This window comes from Protomyctophum parallelum, assembly GCF_964188405.1.
Source record: "Protomyctophum parallelum genome assembly, chromosome: 5".
Taxonomy (NCBI): Eukaryota; Metazoa; Chordata; class Actinopteri; order Myctophiformes; family Myctophidae; genus Protomyctophum; species Protomyctophum parallelum.
Genome location: NC_139702.1, coordinates 42,240,674 through 42,261,943, shown reverse-complemented (window position 1 = coordinate 42,261,943; position 21,270 = coordinate 42,240,674). Strand labels below are relative to the sequence as shown.

Here is a 21,270-nt window from a genome sequence, read left to right as displayed (position 1 = left end):
TCGGCCTGAATAGAAACTAGAGTACAGATACAAGGACAAGACAATGACGTCATTATAAAAGGCATAGTCGTAGGCAGAAACCGAGCGCTCGAGCGCTGTTCATGCAGCCTGGACTGAGAAAAAATATCTTAAAAAGAAAAAAAGAGGGAGGTGCAAATGAGAGCTATTTTAGGCATGCGTGCAACGTTACATGACAACTGTTTTAAAGTATTGTACAGTAACAACTAAAGTCTCTTTAATGTTTATGTTGTACGATTACTACAAAACAATCTAAAATAAAGGGATTTAACATCATTAAAGCTGTGCTGTTGCCTGGGTCCAATGCATTCTGCCTACTTCCGGTCCAGGACTTGTCCCAGTTGGTTGGCCCCATGAACTTTGAAGTGAATGCAGTTTGGTAACTCTGGTGGTAGGGATGGGAAACTTTGATGATGGATGGACCGGGCCCAGGGCCACGCCCAGGGGCCTTTGGGCCTTGGCTCTTAGGGGCCCTTCAGGGAAACTGGACTGCGTGGTACTGGGTTTGAGGCCCTGAAAAGGGCTCCTGGGTTGACATTGGCTGTCAATTGTGTTATATTTAGGTACAAAAGATGATAAAAAAAAAACGAGAAAACCCCAAAATTCTTCTTGTTTTTTCGCCCCCCATTTTCAGAAGCTAGACTGGGCAAGATCTCAATTGACTGGGCCAGTGCCCAAGTTGCCCAATGGACCCTACGCCAGTGCTATGGGGGCTCCCCAAAAAAATTATGTCCCAGGGGCCCTTGTGGGGGGGCACTATTTCCACACTCACTCCAAAGGGCCACATTGCATATTACTGTTGTAGCAAAAATACAAGATGTAGATCAGCTATTTTTTTTGCTATATTTGAATTAATAAAAAAAGGATTTTGCACACAGGCGACAGGTGCGTAGGAGAGGGTACGGTGCCCAACAGGAAAAAGGAACAAACACTGTCTTCAAATGCAGTGAACCAGCTATCTTTAAATTGAAATCCTGAATTATTCTTTTGCTATTTTTGAATTGGAATCCAGAAAAGTTACATTTTTATTTAATTTCAAATAACTTTCAAATGCCTTTAATTATCTATGTTAACTTTATGAAATAAGTAATACATTTGACATAAAAAAGACAATTACTACTCATTAAGCTACAAATTAGTAATTAAAGTGGGTTATGTTTGCATGTTTGAATTGTAACAGCTGAAATCAATAATATATCAGTATTCCCCTGGGCCACCAGAACGGTCCTTGAGGCGGTTCCAGGGGGGGCCGCTGGTAAAATATCAGTTAAAGGACCACTTCACCACTTTTCAATATCTTCATATAATTGGTCCTCACTAATCATGATAAAATACCACAATCTTTTCCTACTCGGTCTATGTCTCATTAGCCTTAAAAACCTGTGGGCCATTCAGAAACCCATCCACCAGTGACATCATTGTTAGGCAGATTTTTTTAAACCAGATTAAAAAATAATAATATTTAGATTTTTATTATCATGAGAACGATGGCTTCCATTTTCGCATTGCAACTTTTCAGAAATAGAAAGCCTGCAGTTTCTACTGTATTAGCTTGGATTTCCCATTGATGCCCTCCTATGAGACACAGACTGAGTAAAACAAATGGTGCTATTGTATGAACATGATAATTAGTAAGGAGTCAAGGAACAATTATATGAGCATTGAGCATAGGTTGAAAAGTGGTCCTTACTCCTTACCTCGCGTCACCTGGTCACCATACTTTCAAATCAAAGTTGAGCTTGTAGATCAGCTATTTTCTAATTATCTTGAAGAATGTGAAACATTTTGAATATATTTCAATATTTAATAACCCTTTGTGCCCTGTCAGCCAGGGTGAGGGGTCGTCTCTGACACTAATCGCATTAGTGACATCACTGTCGAATCCTTTAATTATGAACATATTACTCTGGCTGCGCGCGAGTCAATGACGTTTTTTTTACGCGCCAGCAAAATAAACGTGTCAACAAAGTGTAGATTGCGATTGTATTGTGTGTGTGGTATATGGTCAAGTAAAGGATGAAAAAATGCCTATTTGTTGGCTTGTCAGCAAGGAAGGAAATCATAAACCCATTCAACTTCTACATCTTAAAGCAGTGGTCTTGGGCCGGGGTCCAGAGACTACTATTAAAGACAAAAAATGCTCTAGACAGCAAGGTACTGTGCTTCTTCTCTTCTGCTCCAGTGACAACAATGGTTACTTAGTTAGCTGCAATTAGTTTGCAAGTAAACGCTAATCGTAAAATACAGTAATAGCTAGTTGTAAGATATATAAATAGGCTGAAACAAAATGAAGTTAACATGTGCAAATGTTATCCCTTCTCTAGTTGAGTTGAAAGCTGATTGCAACAAAGGGTATGTCAGAGTTAAACAGGTAAGAGTTACACCATTTGACTGAGATTGAGTTGAGTTGAACCTGTTTTGTCACCAAGGTTTTAGTGAGAATAATGGTGACTCCCATGTAATATTGTTTATTTGCTGTGTGGTTACTTAACTTAGCCTAGGTGTAAAGGTGAAACTGTTTCTCTCTCTCAGTCTCTCTCCCCCTAGCCCCCCCCCCCTCCCTTTCAACCATGTATGTTTTCTGTAATCACGTAAATGTCCATAATGCAATCACATGTTCACCTTATTGACAAATGGAAAGGCCTGCATCAGTTTATTTACCATGTTTGTTTATCATTCTTGTTTCAAAAGCTGGGGTCGAACCCTACCTCTGTAGACACTGAGGTGGTGGGTAAAGATAAGGAGTTGAAAATGAAACCTGGCCAGCAGCTCCACATTGTCAATCAGCAGTACCCATACACTGTGCAATTCAAAGAGGATCCTACTGGAGGAGGCAGCCAGCACATCAAAAGACCACACGAGCCTGTCTCAGAGAAGGGAGAGCATCATAGAGAGGCACCACCAAGTCATAAAATGGCCAGAAAAGAAGAAATAACAGTCTCTTCAGCCAGCCATAAAGGATCTGCAGCCAGTGTAAGCCAAACACATCATAAATAATGTATGCTTTTTGTCGTGATGTGACTACAGCCAAGGACTATAATATATGGTGATATATATATATATATATATAAAATAAACCACAATGTTATTATGTTGAAAAAGGAGTAGGAAGAAGTTTATTGAAAAACTTAAAGGGGTAGGACTCGATACGTTTTTCAATAAACTTCGACTCCTTTTTTGAACATAAACATAAGTTAAGGATTATGAAAGATTATTATAATTTTTGGACGTTTCTTTTTTGTTTTTAATATTTACTTGTTTTTTTGTTTATATTTTAACATATATCGGAATAAATAAATAAATTAAATGATATGTATCTAATTGCAGGAAAGATCTGCACAGTCACATTGGAGTCTGGGTCTAAAGGCCTCAATGCAGGACCCTGAAATGCAGGTAGTTTTTCTGTTTAAGGCTTGTATGTTATTGTGATTCTCATACGTGGTGAAAACCTAATTTATCACAAGACTGTAACGGTTTTGACCACAGACTTTCTCTTCTGGACTTTCATCTTGAAATTTAACCTAAATTAATTCCATTCCCACCTTTTAGGTTTTTAAAGATGAAAGAGTTGTGGTGATAAAAGATAAATACCCAAAGGCCCGCTACCACTGGCTGGTCCTCCCCTGGGAGTCCATTCCAAATCTCAAAGCTGTGCGAAGCGAGCATTGTGATCTTTTGAGGCACATGCAGAAAATTGCTGACAGAATGATTCAACAGTGCCCAGATGCCAGCGTGTTGCGATTCCGCACAGGCTATCATGCTATCCCCAGTATGAGGTAAGGGTTAAATTATAAAGAGTGGCACAGTGTAGTTAAGTTAACTCTTTGGTTTTTGTTGCGTTCATTTCAACTTTAATTTGATTCTATAATTGTGAATACAAATAAATGATCAGTTCTGAGTTATTGAAGTGGTACAGATGTACAGTACCTCTACATTTTGATCTGCAGATCCAGGAATATACCCCACCAGAACAATCAGAAAAGTATTTTGTATGACTTATTTTGTTGACTTGTGCCAAAACAGAAAAGGCCACATCAATTCTAAAACAAATGCATATACTGTAATATTAATAACAAAATAATAGAACATGTTTTTGTTAATGTACTGTGCAAACAAATAGACCTGGACTATTCTGGAATGCTCTATCCTCGAATCGACACACCACACCAAAATATTTTCACAGTGTATGTTATCCTATCCAAAAACGAATACTCAATAATGTTCTATTTATGATACTTTACAGTCATGTACACCTACATGTAATCAGCCAAGACTTCGACTCTCCTTGTTTAAAGAACAAGAAGCACTGGAATTCCTTCACAACAGACTATTTCATAGATTCTCAAGGTGAGGCATTTTATTTTATTTACTTTGCTCTTTATTTGTTTGTTGTTGTTGTCTTGCGGTTTAAAGATCAAACTGGTTGTTTCATTCGCAGACGTCATTGTGATGCTGGAAAAAAGTGGAAAGATCACCGTCAAAGAAAGTATGGATGAGCTGCTGAAACTACCTCTCCGCTGTCACATGTGTCACAAAGAACTCTCCACTATACCTAGTCTCAAGGAACATCTGAAATCTCATTTGCCTATGTAAGAATGTTAAGCCTGAGTTTAGTTGTACTTAGTTTTGGGCAGGTGTCACGCAAAACAAAGTATAGTATAACAAATACGGGTTTACATCAAGAAAATACCTTGCCTCAGATTTTCACACACCTTAAAGACGTTTTTCAGTTGTTTTGTAGGTGAACTACTACTTTAATTATGAAGAGTCTGCCTTTGGAGTCATAGGTGTCATTCATGTTTATTTTCTCCCCTTTGTACTTTTACAGCATTTTCTCTATAATGGCTGTATTGTTCCGAGTCTAAACAGTTCACCATTGTTAGTATTTTCATTTGTATATTTTAGACAGTATGACTATGCATGTCATGCTAATAGTAATGGCTGACAATGGCACCCCCTCCCCTTTTTTACTTTTCATTTATAAACATAGTTGTGAATGTTACTAATTAACAATGAAAAGTGTACACAAAGTTACCTCTCTCAAGTCTGTTTTGTTGTGAGACAAACTTATTCATTTCCAAATAAAATGTAAATGAAAGGAGAAGGAATATTTGACACCTGATGCAAATGAATGCACCACCATCTTGTTACCAGATCCACTGATAATTGGATTTTTATTTAATGTTATCTTTTTAATCGGACTCCCCTCTTAAGTTGGGATACATACTTCTCAGGAAGTCAGTGCTGTCAGCACAATTCATATGGAAGCACACACTGTGGTCTGGTGGCCATAATTCTAATAGTGTTTGCAAGGGTTTCCAAATGATTGGGTAGACTTTGATGGGTAGTCTACACTACAGTACACTATCAGTTGAAAATGCAAGATTCTGTGATTCCCAGCATGTAATAGGCCAGGGGTTTTGTATTGTCTTCCACGGAACAGTGTACTAAACTTTTGTGCACTGTTCTGTGGAAGCGCGTCAATGTCAGTTACTGGGAATTCTGGGGTTAAGAAATTCCACAGAAAAGAGTTAGAATCTCAAGAAGGGCAAGTGTAGCAGCTAGCTTGATTGAGTCATTATTAGGAAATGTGCCCACTGCCTATATAATCATTTCATCATTGTCTGCTCTATCAATTCAGTACTGTATATCAGTTAACCTAAGTTTAATGCTAGGTTGGATAAAGTAAGAGAATTAAATAAGGGTAACTGGGATAGAAATAGATCAGTGGTTTAAAAAAAAAAAAAAAAATGCTCTGAACCACTCGAATATTTCAGTTACGTAATTCCTGTGGACTTGATATAATTTGTTGCACGTAGTATCGCGCAATGAATGAAATCAAGTGGCAAGCCCTTAACAGTCATGATTTAATTTCAATCTTTATTAGCTATTAAAATATTTTATTACATTTGATGGACTTGGATGGATGGGCTACTGTATTATTTTAACATTTTATTTTTTATTTAACTATTTTAAAACATTTCCCCATGGACCACCTGCAGGCCTAGTATGCCATGGTCCACTTAGTAGGCCATCCATGGACCATCGGTTGAGAGCATTCATTGCATAGCAAGTGTTACGAAAGCACTAATCTTAGCCCATATCCTATTCCCATCCCAACACAACAGTGGTCTCCAGGTTGATTATTATTTAGGGTGGTGGTCCCTAGGGTTCACAATCAGTTGAAAACCCCTGTAAAAGGCTACACATTCACACAGTCCTAACTATAAACTTCCAATAAAGTTGAACCTAAATCATATATCAGCAGATGCAATTTGCAGTCAAGTGAAGGGTCGCCCTAGAAACACCTGGCACAGAGACCTGTAGGCAGACATCAAGACCATGAAGACGACCTGGAACCAGCTGGAGAGAACAGCTCAAGACAGAGATGCGTGGAGATTGCTTGTTGTTGACGGCCTATGCCCCAGAAAGGGCAGTAGGCGTAAGTAAGTACTAGTTGGACTCCTAATGTGCCATAGGGTCATAAATAATACATAATTGCCATACATATTCTGAAGAAAACCTGGAGATTGACATTCAGTAAGTGGGTGTTATGATCAAAATGAGAACATTATAATTGTGTGTAAAACAGAAAATCAAAAACTTGCCAGACATGTTGGTGACCCCTGACACCGATAGTAGTCCAATCCAGACATGTGGTTTAAAATAGAAACTATGGGACACCACAGTGAGTATAAACGTAGGTTCTTTATTTAGCTGAAAGAGTAGTAAGTAGTAACAGTGAAACAAATGGAGGGAAGAAACATTTATAATAGTGACAGTGACAACAAATGGAGGGAACAGGGAAGAAACATTTATAACAAGGTGTCCCGAACTCCCGATACTGTATATTCCTTAAATATTTCTCTAGATGAGCTGCTTGTTCCTCTTGTCTTTAGAACGAGCCTTGTCCTGGCCTTTCTGGGCATGGTCGCTCTGGCTGAGGGCTGTTCTTGTCACCGTTGACATGCCGTCAACAAACTTTGTCTTGAACAGCACGTTGGCATTGGTGAACATGCCATCCTTCAGAGACACCACCACAAACTGGAGACAGACACACATTAATATTCTAATGAAATTCAGTTGTCATACAAGCTTTTTGCCCCCAATTTTTTTAAATAGCAAAAATACCGTAACCATCTACAAGCTTTTAGATGGATTTATTTCCACTATTATTCTGCAACACTAACCAATTATACATGGTTAATCATTTTATTTGATTATTAACCCTGCTTAATCTGTAAACTGACTAAACTCCCAATTTTTATATTTTACAGTATTGACTCTGAATTCAGTAAGCTCCACCAAATTCTCATAAAAAAGACCAATTCAAGTGTGGTCCTAATATTTATGCTTTATTCCAAGTACTGCATCTTCAGAACAGTTTAGCACAGTAATGTTTGTCTGTGTGCATGTGCTACTGTGCATTTACAGACCTGGGAGTGCCTGAAATGAGTGCGCAGCATCTGTCCGATGTTCTGCGTGTGGGAGAGATCCAGGGCTGCGTCCACCTCATCTAGGATGTAGATGGGAGCCGGCTTAAACAGCAGCATGGCCAGGATCAGAGACAGGGCCACCAAGGACCTGAAACACAAACACAAGCTGTAAATTACACCATTCTTTCTCAGCCTAATTATTTTTACTCCTTTTCTTCTCCCAATATACCGGTAGTCATTATGAAAGTGTATTTCTCCCGCTGCTCGTCACTACCCTACTGGCTCAACTACCAGTGAGGAGTCCCCACCAGAAACACAGTTTGTCTAATATAGAAAATATTACTAATCAATGAACATAAGTTAGTTTGTGTTCACTGACCTCTGTCCACCACTGAGCTCAGAGAGGTTCTCCTTCCAGGTGTCACCCAGGGCCACCTTGAACGTAAGACCGTCCAAGACACCACCACCCTGGGGAGGAGCCAGCTGGGCATTGGCCCCTGGCAGCAGAGTGGAGAAGATAGAGCCAAAGTCCTTGTTCACCTGACAAGGGAAATATGACAATTAGATTAAGTCCTAACTGTACACGGCATCATTGCCAACTGTCAGGCCGGTATTATTTGTCTTTTTACACCAAGGATTCCTACACATGTTCATGTCGTGATCAACCTGTGACCCAGGACCTCAATATTTTGTGTAGTAAAATAAGCAAAACATACTCTTTATCTTATCAAGAAAGCGAGATAATGAAAAAGAAATATCACCCCCCCCCCCCCCATTTCCTGAAAAGTAACAGTTTTAATTTATTACATTAATCAATTAATTGAGAAATAAGAGGACACACCTTCTGCCAGGCCACATTGAGAGCCACATTCTTCTTCTGATCCAGCTCTACAATGGTCTGGAGGATCTTTGACTTGTCATTCTCCACTATCCTCTTCTTCTTCATCAGGTCATTGTACTGGAGGAGGAAAGTGTCACATGTCATTGTCATTTGATTTTACAGTGCAGACAGAAACACACACACACACACACACACACACACACACACACACACACACACACACACACACACACACACACACACACACACACACACACACACACACACACACACACACACACACACACACACGATTGCATTACTATTCGAGGAATCTACATTTTTAGGATGGTGATTTTATGAATCAATGCCATTAAAAAACATTAGAGCCAAAAATAGATATACAAGCTCACGAGTTACAATGTGTTGTGAGCTTGTGGATCTGCCATTTTTAGAAACCCATGTATAAATCAGATGCTGTACTTCAACCCCAACCCTGAAACCAGACTTTTAAAATGTCGAATCCCAATGTTTTCCTCATCATAAGCCAATCCGATAATATGTTTGTGATTTTTGTAAAAAAAAAAAAAAAAAAGAGAAAACATTTCTCTTGAAGAAAATGTTTTTCTCAAATTCCACTATACTTGTGGGGACATTTTGTCCAAGTACACACACACACACACACACACACACACACACACACACACACACACACACACACAGACCCACCCTCTCCTCTGTCTCGCTCAGCATGTTCATAGCCCTCTTGTTGACGTTCCTCTCCAGCTTGGCGGAAGTCTCCTCCAGTTTCTTCAGCCGCTGGCCGGCCTCTCGGGGGCTGTTGGCCTTGAAGTCGTAGGCCGTGTTAGGCATGCCAAAGTACTGGCGCTCCAGCTGGATCCAGTCATGTTCTCTGAGCATACGAGTCACCTGAAATAAACACAGGCCGGCGGGAAGACAGAAACGGAGAGAGACAGACGGAGGAAATTAAAATGATGAAAACCATTGATTTTTTCGACTACCTTTTTTTCACTGATGAACACAAAATAAAAATATATATTGACAATTTTGTCAACAAATTAAAAAAAAATGACGGAAATGTTATGCAGGGACTAGTGGAGAAGAGATCCAGTAGAGCTAAAAGACAATATACGAAGTATAGTGTGTGTACCAGTCAGCAGCATCCTGGCTGTGAGTGTGTGTGTGTGTACTTGACCCTTACGAGGCAGCTCACAAACTTAGATCATCCGGCAAGGCCCTTCTTAACATAAAATCAGGCTGCAAAAAAAACAACTATAGGCGACCGGGCATTCGCAATCCAGGCACCATCACTTTGGAATGCCCTGCCCCTGGAGATCAGGCTTGCTGAGTCTGTCTCGTTTCAAATCGCTCCTAAAAGACTAAGGTTAACCCCTTACCCATGTGATTTGTGCCTTTTTTTAAATTGTTACAGTATCTTCTGTTGTGTTTTATTGACTTATTGATTTCTTGTATTGTATTTTGTACTTTTTAATCCATGCTGTTTTTATATATTTTCTGTTAAAGGACCACAAAATGCCACCATTTCTTTCTACACTGTCTCATAGGAGGGCTGTGGGCAGTTCAGATAATAAAAATCGAAATATCTTTGTAAAAATCGGCCTAACGATGATGTCACTGGTGGACGGGTTTCTGAACAACCCACAGCCCTGCTATGACATACAGACCGAGTAGATTTTGTTTTTATCATGAACATTAGTGAGAACCAATTGGTCACTTTGTGCTCTTAAAATAAAGCTTATTATTATTTGTGGCCCTGGTTTTGCCCTAGTGGGACTGATTGAGGGTAGCTACTGGGACGTAAGTAGATTATTTTTATCATGAACATTAGTGAGAACCAATTGGTCATTTTGTGACTTGCTCTTAAAATAAAGCTTATTATTATTTGTGGCCCTGGTTTTGCCCTAGTGGGACTGATTGAGGGTAGCTACTGGGACGCAAGTCGGGACTTGATCACCCCGGCTGGGTCGCCTGAGTGAGGGGTATGATGTTCGAGAGACCCGAAACCCTGATGACCTTGGGATACATCACTGAGGATACGTCCCAGGTGCATCCATGCGATGTTTTTTGTTATTATAGGTGTACCTTGTCAGCAGCATCCTGGCTGTCCTTGCGGTGCTTGTTGATGTTGTGCTCCAGCTCTTTGATCTTCAGCTGAGCATCGTTGGTCTGCTCCCTGATGTTGTTGGCTTCGGTGCTCTTCACCTGGAACATTCAATACAATTGTACAATTAACGTGTGAAGAACAAGACAGCATCATCAACGTTAGGAAAACATTTAAATAATAATAATCATCAAGTACGTACTGGAAAATCGAAGAAAAAGAATACAATTATTTTGATGATTGTAAAAATGAATGAAAAGAATGTTCTTACCTTGATTTCCTCTTCCTTTGACTTGATCACTTCCTTCTGCTGGTCTAGGTTCTCCTGAGCATTACGCACTGCCTCCTATGGAGCAAAGGTGTGAACAGTGAAATGCAATTTGTGGAAAACTTAACATACAGGAGATTTTTACTAGTCGTTAATATTATAATAATCCATATTTACTGGAAGGTTTGCCTTATTTAACTGAACACATAAACACACAATAACATACAGAAACACCATTCCGTCTTCATTGCCTAACCCCTCACCCAACTAAAACTAGTAGATCAGGGGTTCCCAAGCCTTTTCATGTCAAGAAGGACCCCCAAATTGACACTAATTCACAGACCCCCATTAGAAAAAATATGCCACTATGCCACAAGAGAAGAGTTTTTACGGCTCTAGCAGTGATTCTCAACCAGTTTCTTTTCAAGGACCCATTTTGACATGCATTCGTCTACAGACCCCCATTTAATAACATTTCTCGGAGACCCCAATTTATACCATAAGAATCTATCTTCATTTAACTCCGAGGGTGTACAAATGGAACCAAATGGACCGCTGGTTCATCATTTAGTTGGGGACCACCCGGGAACTCCCTTGAGGACCCCTAGGGGTCCCCCTTTGAGAACCAATGTAGTACATGACTTGCCTTGTTCTGGCCCACTGTGGCAGACCCATTGTCGATGTGTTCCTGGATGGCTTTCATGGCGTCATCCACTGCCTGGATCTGTTGCTCATAGCCAGCCTGCTCTCGTCGCAGTGCCTCCAACTCCAGAGCCACCCCCTCAGACTCCTACATGCATGGACGTGCCCACACAGAAGACAGGATGAGAATGATAGAAGACGGGTAACGTCACTGTGGCCTGTCCCTCTTAAAAAAAAATCCAGACCCAATCCAGGCGTTTTGCACCAAAAAGAGAAATTAGGATTACGTCGCATAATAGATTCTTAAAGAGTTGAAAAATAGACTAGACCGCGATGGAGGCCCGCCGTCTCAAGCGAACTTGAGTCACGTGAGACATCAAGAGCGAGCAAAAGCGTGCTGCCGTGTCAAACATTGCGAAGTTCACTTAGCTGACTTAGGGCCGTTCGAGTTGTGACCCGATAGATAGTAAATAATGTTCTGGCGAGAGGATTTCCACATAACCCCACCGTACTAGTAGTACTTAGCCAGTGCTATAAAACAAGCGTCCCATCAGCACCCATCGACTCCCAGGTGTGGCACACCGTTTGGGAACCACATGGAAGCGTTTATTGTTTTGTCCTAGAAAACCTTAACGATATGGAGACACCAGAAATCTGCGTACCTGTTGTTTCTTCTTGAGCTTCTTGTTGAAGGCGTCAGCTTTGGCCTTGGCTGCGCTGAGTTTCTGCTGAGCAGCTTTGAGCTCTTTATCTCGCTCTGCATCCGCGTTCTTCAACTTGTTCTCCAGAACCTTGTACTTCTCCTCCGCTCGCTTCTGCACGTCCTTGGTGCTGCGCATGGTCTCCTCGCTCCCCTCTGGACCAACGTGTGCGCACACAAGAAAAACACACCGTTTACATTCAAATTACCAAATTATTTGCATGCACGTTTATTATCTCAGTTCAGTGCTGAAGGAAAAAACTTTTGCACACCTAGAAATCAGGCGTCCGTAGGCCAGTGGACATCAATGAAGGGAATAGAATACACCCGCACACTGTGTATTTGCTCGGTACATGAGTATTTTCTTTTTTAATGCAACGTTGGCCTAATCATTAGGCTACAGACCCCCACTTAATGCATTAGGCCCTAATGCATGTCAAACTGGGGGTCCTTGAAATTAAAGTGGTTGAAAATCACTGCTAGAGCCATAAATATTATCTCATGGGGGTCCTCTGAAAATCTTTCAAATGCATTGTCCGCAGGCATCATGACATGAAGAGGTTTGAGAACCACCACTGATGTAATGAGTGCATGTCCCCTGGAATAAAGCTAAATAAATCTCATGACTGAGAGTTTAATGATGTTTAGGTATTATCATTCTAAACCTATTATATGTTCCTGCTGTTCTACATAGAGCCAACCGGTTGAAGAAATCACAGTTTGGAGGCTTTAATCTTTGCTTTTATGGCATTTCTGACACCATTTGAACATGAATTCTATTGCTAATTCAAATACTATTTAATATTCAAACTAATGACAGCTGATACACAAGATAGGCTACTTTAGAGCGTCTCACAACACGTCACTTGTAGATGGGCCATTTTCGGTGCGCAACATGCTTCCATAGATGGAAGACATGCTGGCTTCTGTGGAATCCAAATGACTGAAATCAGTCGTGGCGACTGAGAACTTTATTCCACGATGTCCCCCTGAGCTCGCCTTCCTCCTCCTCACCAATGGCCTTGCGCAGTCTCTCCAGCTCCTCCTGCTGGTGGTGGAAGGAGCTCTGCTGCAGCTTGGCCTGCAGGATCTGTTCCTCCTCCACCTTCATCTCATACTGCTGCTTGAGCTGACGGTACCTGCAGGAAGAAAGAAGCAGGGACAGAGGGGGGGGGGGGGGGGGGGGCAGAGGAGGAGATTGAAGATGGTAGAATGGACAAAAGGGATGAAAGGAAGGTGAGAAAGATACTAAACTATGAGATACCATAAGTGTTGTACTGTACTTGGGAAACTTGACCCAGGACAATACACAAAGAGAAGCTATATGTAACAAGTCAAAGTATAAATGGCAGCTAGTAAAACAAAAGCAATTACAAGGCTATGGTACAAAGCTGAACCTCCAATTTGTGAGCAGTAGCATTGTGGAGAAGATATTTGTAATGGAGAAACAAACTCATAACTTTCCTTGAAACGTGGGAGAAATGGACTGAATATAGAACCCAACAAGACAACACCACTAACAAGGATGGACATTCATGAATGGATGGAATGGAATATGATGCTTGATAATGTTACATATGAATGAACCCCTTGCCGCTGTGACTGTAACTGTATGACAACAAAATACGTTAAAAAAAAGAAGAAGAAAAGGGTTTTAGTTCTCTGTCAAACAGTGGGAATCCAACAGTATTTGGGAGCAGCAGTACAACCTTGTTGTAACATCAGTGAAGCCTGGACAATTTGACTAGCATGAGGTACATTCTGTGAGCCTTTAGCGTGCGTGTGTGTGTGTGTCCGTACTTCTCAGCGGTTCCCTTTAGGGCTGCCAGTTGTCGGTCGATGTCCTTTAGCTCGGTTTCCTTCTCGTTCAGGCGTTGGTGAACCTCCTTCACCTCCTGCAGGCTGGCCAACACCGAGGCTGACTGGGATCGGGATCCTACCGGGCAGGAGGCAGCGGGGAAGCGCAAAGTGTGTAAGACAGCGATACAAGTACTTACTTAAGTAAAAGCATCAATACTGCAATGTAGAACTACTCCGCCAAAAGTAAAAGTCCGGGATTCAAAATGTAATAGACAAAAGTACAAATTCATTCATTCATTCAAAATGTACTTTAAGTACTAAAAGTAGAAAGTACTCACTATGCAGAATGTCCCATTTAAAGTTTTCAAATGTATAAAAATATTTTGAAAATAGCTTGTAGATCGGCTATTTTCAAAGAGGAGTTTTGTAATATTAATCCAAATATACAATCTATTGCCGGAATTATTACTTTACTTTTTGATTTAATTACTCCCCCATTCTTTTCTAACTCTAATTTTGTTATATTCAATCAATACAATCAATTATTTTTTAAATAGTCCCTAGGAAAGTCTGTTCACCTCCAGTGAGAGTTCCCGAGGGGTCAAAGCTGTCCCCTCCCAAGGTCACGGTCTTGGTCATGACCCTCTTGTCAAAAGCCACTTTCTTGGCATTGTCCAGCGTGTCACACACCAGCGCGGAGCCAAACACGTATTCCATGGCCTTGCGAAGGTCTTCCTCGTAGCCCACCAGGGACAGAGCCGTGTGGACATTTTGGTCTCCAACCTAGGTGACGAGGAGGGAGAGAAAATGGAAGAAAGAAAAGAGGCGAAGAAGATGGCGTAATGAAAATACTGCCGTCATCAATGACTACTTTGCAATAATTGAATGGGCTATATGCACACAGAATACAAAAATGTTACAATTTTCCTACTTCCGGGCCACTTCCTTCACAGGTGTTGCCGATGATACTAATTAAGGTTCCATTTAGTGTACAGTGGTTCTCAACGTTTTTGTTTCAAGGACCCCCATAACTCTGGGAGTGTACAAATGGAACCAAATTGACCTTTAGGGGTCCATTTGTAGAGTTACACACCCGTACAGGGCCATTTGGAACCCACTCAAGGACACTTTGAGACCCACTGGTGTAGCAGTGTTTCCAGTGAGCCAACATGCACAATAGCAGCACTCTGACTCTGTTTGACCAGAGCCTTCATTAGTATTAGCGGCAACACCTGTGAAGGAAGGAGAGAAGAGGCCCAAGTTCTTCCCAAAATGGCGTGTGCATAGAGCCCATTGGCAAACCCGTTTCTGAAGCACTGTGTCCATTTATTAGGATTAGATGAGCTCAAATATTAAACTACAGTCTCTCACCAGACCCTTGGCAGCGTTGACCACGTTGGCATTGAGAGTCCTGCCAGAGATCTTGTTGAGAGGTATGATGGTGTACCTCCGCTTCAGCTCGCCCCTCTCCAGCAGCTTCTTTCCTGTCACCTGGTGAACAAACACAAACAGCCTTTTTCTTCAAGACACATCGTCACCATTGGTGTGCCATTTAAATCTGAAAACATAATCCAGAAAATTAATGTTTATATTTTTTCAGACAAAGCCTGCACCTGTCCGCGTAGCTCAGTCGGCACAAGGTCATTGGGCACCGCCAACTCAGCGAATGCGTAGCGCAGCTTGGGTGTGGCAAAGCCGTTCGTTAAGTATTGGGAGCTGCTGTTATTGGTGAGTGTTGCACTCAACCTCAGCAATCCATCTCCCAGGAGTCTAGTGGCCACTCTAGCCAACGCACTGCGTTGGGATAGACTCCCTCGCTCTGGCTTATACTGACAATAAGCCTCTCCAACCTACCTACTTACTCATTCAAATATAAAAGGGGTGGAGGATTGGAACAAAATCCCATTTGTTCCAATTGAACATTTAAAAAAATCTGATGAAGATTTTAAAAAATCTGATGAAGAATTGGCTGATGGGCAAGTTAGAATAGTGTTCCATTTATCTATTTATAGTATGTTGTATACTGATTTACTGACGGTCTTTGTTGTGAATGTTGTTATTTCTGTGATTTTAGTCAACACATGTTTTATCAGTGAGATACCATATGGCATATGCTGTAAGTATTTATTTGGATCACAAACGGCATAAAGTTCTGACTTTTTGTGCAATCCTGCTAATTCTGTACTATGCACTTTGGTAAATTGTATCGTGAATATATCAAATCAAAGGAATGCACCCCCATACCTCCGTGTCGACGACTATGTTATAAAGTCTCCCTCCAGCCACCACCTCCAGTCCAGTAGCGTAGGAGACGTCCTTTACCATTATCAGGTTAGCCAAAAGGCCCCTCACTTTGCTGCGTTCCCAGCCATGCTCCGGGTCCCTAGAGGAGAGCAGTGACACTTGGTTAAGCACCTCTGGCGTTCCTATTCATGTCATTATAGGCATAAATGTTACACTATTTTTTATCCACCCAACAAACTGCAAAGTAGTGACACAGGTGCTGCACTGGATAACTTCTTCATATGGACCCACCACGACCTGACAAGCAGTTGGAATTGTAGGTGAGGCATTGGATTTAGTTTGACTGTTTTGCCTCTTACTTACGTAAACATTTGCATTAAAATGTCTAAAAAGTAATTAAATTGTCACAACAATGTGCAGAATACCCTGCCTGCCTGTATGCATTAATACTCTATGTGGGTTTGTTTGAGTGAGAAAACAATGTTATGCACATTAAGCTACTCATTTAGGGATATTTGAGGTCCAAAGAAAATAAAAAATTGGAAGTCTAAAAGCCTGGTTATAGAAGTCTCTAGGCTAAGGAAATTACTAGTGTCTTAAATAAAACACACATCCTCCGAGGCTAGTTTTCAACTTATGTTGTTCCGTACCAAAGTGTCTAATTTTGCCATCCATAATCCTCTGCCACAAGTGGGGCTAAAAGAGAGCATTGAAATGGTATGGACAGAGATACTTAAGGTTATTTTACTGGTATTGAAGTTCATTTAACTTTTCAAATGGTCAATTGATCATATTATTCAATCTGAAGAAAGCTGTAAAATAAAATCCTTGGCATTAAACATAGTCCTTACTTGTAGTCAAAGCGCAGGTTGGGGAAGCGAGCAATGAGGTTCTCATAGTTCTCTCTAAGTTTAGACGCCTCTCTGGATAGCTGTCTCCTCGTCTCATGCAAACTCTCTTCCTTGCCATCTGTGTACATAGACAGACACACATGATATTTACAGGAATTACAATTGAGCACAAACCATTCCTTTTTTTAAACAACTAAACTGTTTCAGGAGTATAACCTTGATTGCACTTAATACAGACAGACACACACCTTCGTAGTTGAGTTTAGCTAGCTCAGCCTGTAGTTTCTCTCTGCTGCTCTTCACAGCCTCAAAGTTGTCCTGGTCCTTCTTATAGCCACTGTCCATCTTCTTCACCTCTGCCTGTTTGGTCTTGAGTTCAGCCTGGGCGTGCTGCAGTGTCATCTGGGCCTGTAAGAAAGAAGAAAACAGTCAGTTCAACAACAGTGATTTAATTACTTCTTGGTAACTGTTCTTGCAAGCACAATCTGCGTCATGCTGAACTGCACATTCACCTTCCAAAAATCATTATTGTCCGAGTCACTGATAAATTCTTTCCAAATATGGAGCAGTGCCTAATCTTGAGTTCAGCCTAGAACACAGACACTGGAGGGTGTGTGTGTGTGTGTGTGTGGGGGGGGGATGACATGTAGCCCGTTCCTCACCTGCTTGGCCTCAGTATCGGCCTTGCTCATGTCGTTCTTGCAGGCCAACATTTGTCCCGCCAGCGTGGCCTCTTCTCCGTCCTCATTGGTGGAGAGACCGGCTGAGACGGCCCTGAAATGCTTCTCCGCTGCTTCCAAGTCTGCACCATTCTGACGGCCCTCCTCCGCCAGAGTCTGAACCTCCGCCGTGTGCTTAGAGACCTCATTATCCTTTACCACCAGCATCTTCTTGTCCTGAAAATGGACGAAAATAACCATGTGTAAATACTGCCCTGGTGGTATTTTTATTTAAAGTTTCATTTACAAAGCGATTTTCCACTTCATTTAATTCACTATCACTTTTGTCAGCACAAACGCAAACCAAATATATATTTTAAGACCGATAGAAAATCTGTTTTGTTCCCACACCTCCTCCATACTCTTGACAAGCTCTCCCTTCCTCTTGGTCTCATCGTTGAGGGACTTCTTCTTCAGGTCCAGGTTGCTCTGAGCCTTGGCATCCTGCCGCTGTACTTCAGCCAGCTTGTCCTCCAGGGCCTTCAAGGATCCACGCACCTCCTACAGACACAAAAACATGTCAAGAGTTTTCCAGGACTGGCTTTTTCACAGCACATTGCTGGGCAAGTATCCCAAAAAAATATCAAAACCAATATTTATAACCTATAACCCATGCTCATGTAGGTTAACTGAATAAAGAAGCAGAAAAACATCTAACCCTGTGTATTACACTTCATTGTACAATGGTGACATACACAAGTAGTGAACATATCCAACCAACGTACAGGCACATAATGCATAGCATCGCAACCCATAGCAACTTATACATCGTGAAATCATGATATTGATTTGAAATCATATATAGTCCAGCCCTAATCCAGAGTATGAACTAAGAGCAAAATGCCACGATAGGAATATGGTCGAGCACCATTCAACAGCAACTAAAATGTTAAATATGTCTCCTGTCCTTAATGAACCACCATATCCAAGAAATGGAGATTATATATATATCTCTTAAATGGTTTAAAAAAATCAGTTTCTCCAGATAGGGTATCATCATTTTGCATCCTTGTGACAGGCCTAAACATTCTCACCTCCTCCCCACACACACGTGAACACTTCTGACGTGGGTTTTTACATATTATAATTTTGGAAATATACACATTTTCCCATTACCCTGACGAAGATCGGTATCGGCCGATCATGAGAAAAACTATCGGTGATCGGTCCCAAAAAACATGATCGGAGCATCCCTACCAAAACATGCCCCACTGAGGACAACAACAAAAAACACTGTACAAAATGCCACATTTTCTTATGCAGACCTGGTCCCTTTTCTTCTGCAGCTCCTGGATCTGGTCCGAGAGCTCCTGGACCTTCTGCTCGTTCTCAGTCATCCTGGCCTGCATCTGAGAAATTTTGTCCTGGAAGACTTTCAGGTCCTCGGCCGACTTCAGCTTGGTCTCCTCTGCACAGACAAACAGCCAGGCCACGTAGAGCCGTGACAGGTGCTCGATCTCTCGAATCAGCTTCTGGTACTCCAGGTATGATGAGCGCTCCTGCAGGCGGGGAGATTAAGAGCAAAGTGGAGTTCAAATGTTTTGTTTTGTTGTTGCTGTGATTAGCGTAATGAGTGATAATAACCAAAGAGATAATGAGTACATGTTGGAAAACAGGATTCTAAGAAATGTACTTATTCATTCACTGTGTTAGTGGTTAAATTAAGGTTATGGTTTGTTTATTCATACTGACATGGCAAGTTTACAAAACTGAAATGTGAATATTTAAAGTGTCCCATGAGTCAAATGAAAGGGTATTACAATCTGCACATACTGTAAATCTACACATGAAATGCCTGAAACAACAACAATGCTTAAAATCTTATTTTACCTCTTTCAGCTTCTGCATGGTTGGAGTAATTTCCTCATCCAAGATCTAAAGGAAATGGGGCGAAAAATAGTCAATAAAATGTTTTACACACATTTGTGATTGATATTTAGTATTTGAGTACTAAATAATCCTAGTATTATTATAAAAATATTTAGGACGACCGTTGAGCCGATTCTACTCTATGGCTCAGAGAAGAAACTAGAGAAACGATTAAATGGCACTTACACCCGCCTTCTAAGGAGAGCGCAAAATCTGTCTTGGAAGAGCCACCCATCGACTAATCTAATATACAGCAACCTTCCCCGTGTTTCTTCACTAGTCCGAACAGAAGAACACTGTTTTCCGGCCACTGCTACAGAGCTGACAAGGAGGTTATACAGGTATCTTGAATCTTCCCTTCTTCTCTGGAGTCCTGCCTCAAAGCAGACCAGAGGTAGAAAACTGTTGTTCCCTGATGTCATCGCTAGGGACACAGGCATCAGTAAGCAGGAACTGGGGATGGCAATGAAGGACCGGGAAGTCTGGCGTGATATTGTGAAATCCACGATCTCGACCGTGGTCGAAAAATGATGATGATGATTATTAGGGTGCACGATGATTGACAGGCAGTGGCATAAGGGACACACACAGGTGTTCCCGACTCCCTAGGTATAAGGTGAAACTTGTAACTACAGGTAGAATAGGATATGCAACATACGGTCTGAATCTCCTTCAGTTTTGCTTCTTTCTTCTGTATGGTCTTCTGAGCGCTGATCTTCTTACACTCGTACATCCTGGTGCCAGCTGCCTCTTCAATCATAGCAAGGATCTGGGAAAAGAATGGTTGTAAACACAGACCAATACACGTGAGCCGAGGGACAACATGCATGAACCAAGTCTGAGAACTGGGTTGTGGGTGAATGTTTTTGAACCACCCTATATACTTAGTTGACTGTATTGTTATGGGACTACTATAGTCAAATAATTCAGCCAAAAATAGCCGATTCATCATGCTGACTGCTTTGTGAGCTAATTGTACATCGGTCACATTTTCAGCAAACGTTCCCTTCAGAATAGGAATGCTAGTGGTTAATTCATGTTATGAATTGAATACACACATTCGTATATAGATATATATATGTATTTTCCAACTATCCTTGGGATTGTGGGTGGGGGGTGGGTGGGATAGGAGATGGAGCTTTATTTTTTATTTTTTATTTTCATATTTGATATGTCTCTGTCTAATGCTTGCCCCTGGGTTTGTTTGTAAAAAGAAAAAAACTTCAATAAAAAGATTTTGAAAGAAAGAAAGAACACACACAGGACCACCATGGCATGGAAACAACTATAGGGCTTTTTGTATTTTTAGTATTATTGTAAAATTGTACCACTGTACTATTTGCAAACTGTTAAAAGTATTCAAAAAAAATTAATAAAGAAAAAAAGGTTACCTCTGGTGGCTTCATATTGAGGACTTTGGTGATCCTCCCCTGAAAGAACCAAAGAAACACATGACAATCTACACACAGTGCTGCATCAATGATTGACACATTCAGAGATGCAATGAATCAGGCAACTGGAATCCAAAATACCCCCCAAAAAAGAATGAACTCAACACAAATGTAAAAACATGACTTTACCCTACATGAATTAAACTATAAAAAATATTCTGACCTGCATAATGAGGAAGTGTGGGTTGTTGACATTGAGGCCAATAGAGCAGAACAGGTCCTGCACCCTGGTGTTATTGGCATTGACTCCATTGATGAGATACTTGTTCCTGCCAGCAATTACCACCTTAATAGGAAAGAACATTTGGT

At 41.1% G+C, this 21,270-nt stretch overlaps 2 protein-coding genes across 2 annotated transcripts in view; one reads left to right on the top strand and one right to left on the bottom strand.

The window, feature by feature from the left end:
• Window positions 1–1,972: 1,972 nt before the first annotated feature.
• aptx (aprataxin) lies at window positions 1,973–5,106 on the top strand. The gene is made up of 7 exons (XM_083765190.1): window positions 1,973–2,172; window positions 2,343–2,389; window positions 2,710–2,991; window positions 3,346–3,411; window positions 3,568–3,794; window positions 4,262–4,365; window positions 4,457–5,106. Exons 1-7 carry the CDS (start codon window positions 2,043–2,045, stop codon window positions 4,609–4,611), a joined length of 1,011 nt encoding a protein of 336 aa, XP_083621316.1. The 5' UTR covers window positions 1,973–2,042; the 3' UTR covers window positions 4,612–5,106.
• A 1,601-nt stretch (window positions 5,107–6,707) lies between these two features.
• smc2 (structural maintenance of chromosomes 2) overlaps window positions 6,708–21,270 on the bottom strand; it is a 15,876-nt gene continuing 1,313 nt past the window's right edge. Inside the window, exons 3-25 of the mRNA XM_083764548.1 lie at window positions 21,125–21,247; window positions 20,902–20,940; window positions 20,169–20,279; window positions 19,472–19,516; window positions 18,907–19,140; window positions 17,993–18,142; window positions 17,585–17,818; window positions 17,171–17,330; window positions 16,923–17,040; window positions 16,072–16,210; window positions 15,199–15,318; window positions 14,406–14,610; window positions 13,828–13,963; window positions 13,042–13,166; window positions 11,990–12,183; window positions 11,332–11,475; window positions 10,689–10,763; window positions 10,399–10,518; window positions 9,004–9,204; window positions 8,296–8,412; window positions 7,834–7,994; window positions 7,455–7,602; window positions 6,708–7,062 (exon numbers count right to left, since the gene is read on the bottom strand). Of these exons, the coding sequence (XP_083620674.1) occupies window positions 6,886–7,062; window positions 7,455–7,602; window positions 7,834–7,994; window positions 8,296–8,412; window positions 9,004–9,204; window positions 10,399–10,518; window positions 10,689–10,763; window positions 11,332–11,475; window positions 11,990–12,183; window positions 13,042–13,166; window positions 13,828–13,963; window positions 14,406–14,610; window positions 15,199–15,318; window positions 16,072–16,210; window positions 16,923–17,040; window positions 17,171–17,330; window positions 17,585–17,818; window positions 17,993–18,142; window positions 18,907–19,140; window positions 19,472–19,516; window positions 20,169–20,279; window positions 20,902–20,940; window positions 21,125–21,247 (3,276 nt within the window). The 3' untranslated portion in view covers window positions 6,708–6,885. The remainder of the gene's footprint in view (window positions 7,063–7,454; window positions 7,603–7,833; window positions 7,995–8,295; window positions 8,413–9,003; window positions 9,205–10,398; window positions 10,519–10,688; window positions 10,764–11,331; window positions 11,476–11,989; window positions 12,184–13,041; window positions 13,167–13,827; window positions 13,964–14,405; window positions 14,611–15,198; window positions 15,319–16,071; window positions 16,211–16,922; window positions 17,041–17,170; window positions 17,331–17,584; window positions 17,819–17,992; window positions 18,143–18,906; window positions 19,141–19,471; window positions 19,517–20,168; window positions 20,280–20,901; window positions 20,941–21,124; window positions 21,248–21,270) is intronic.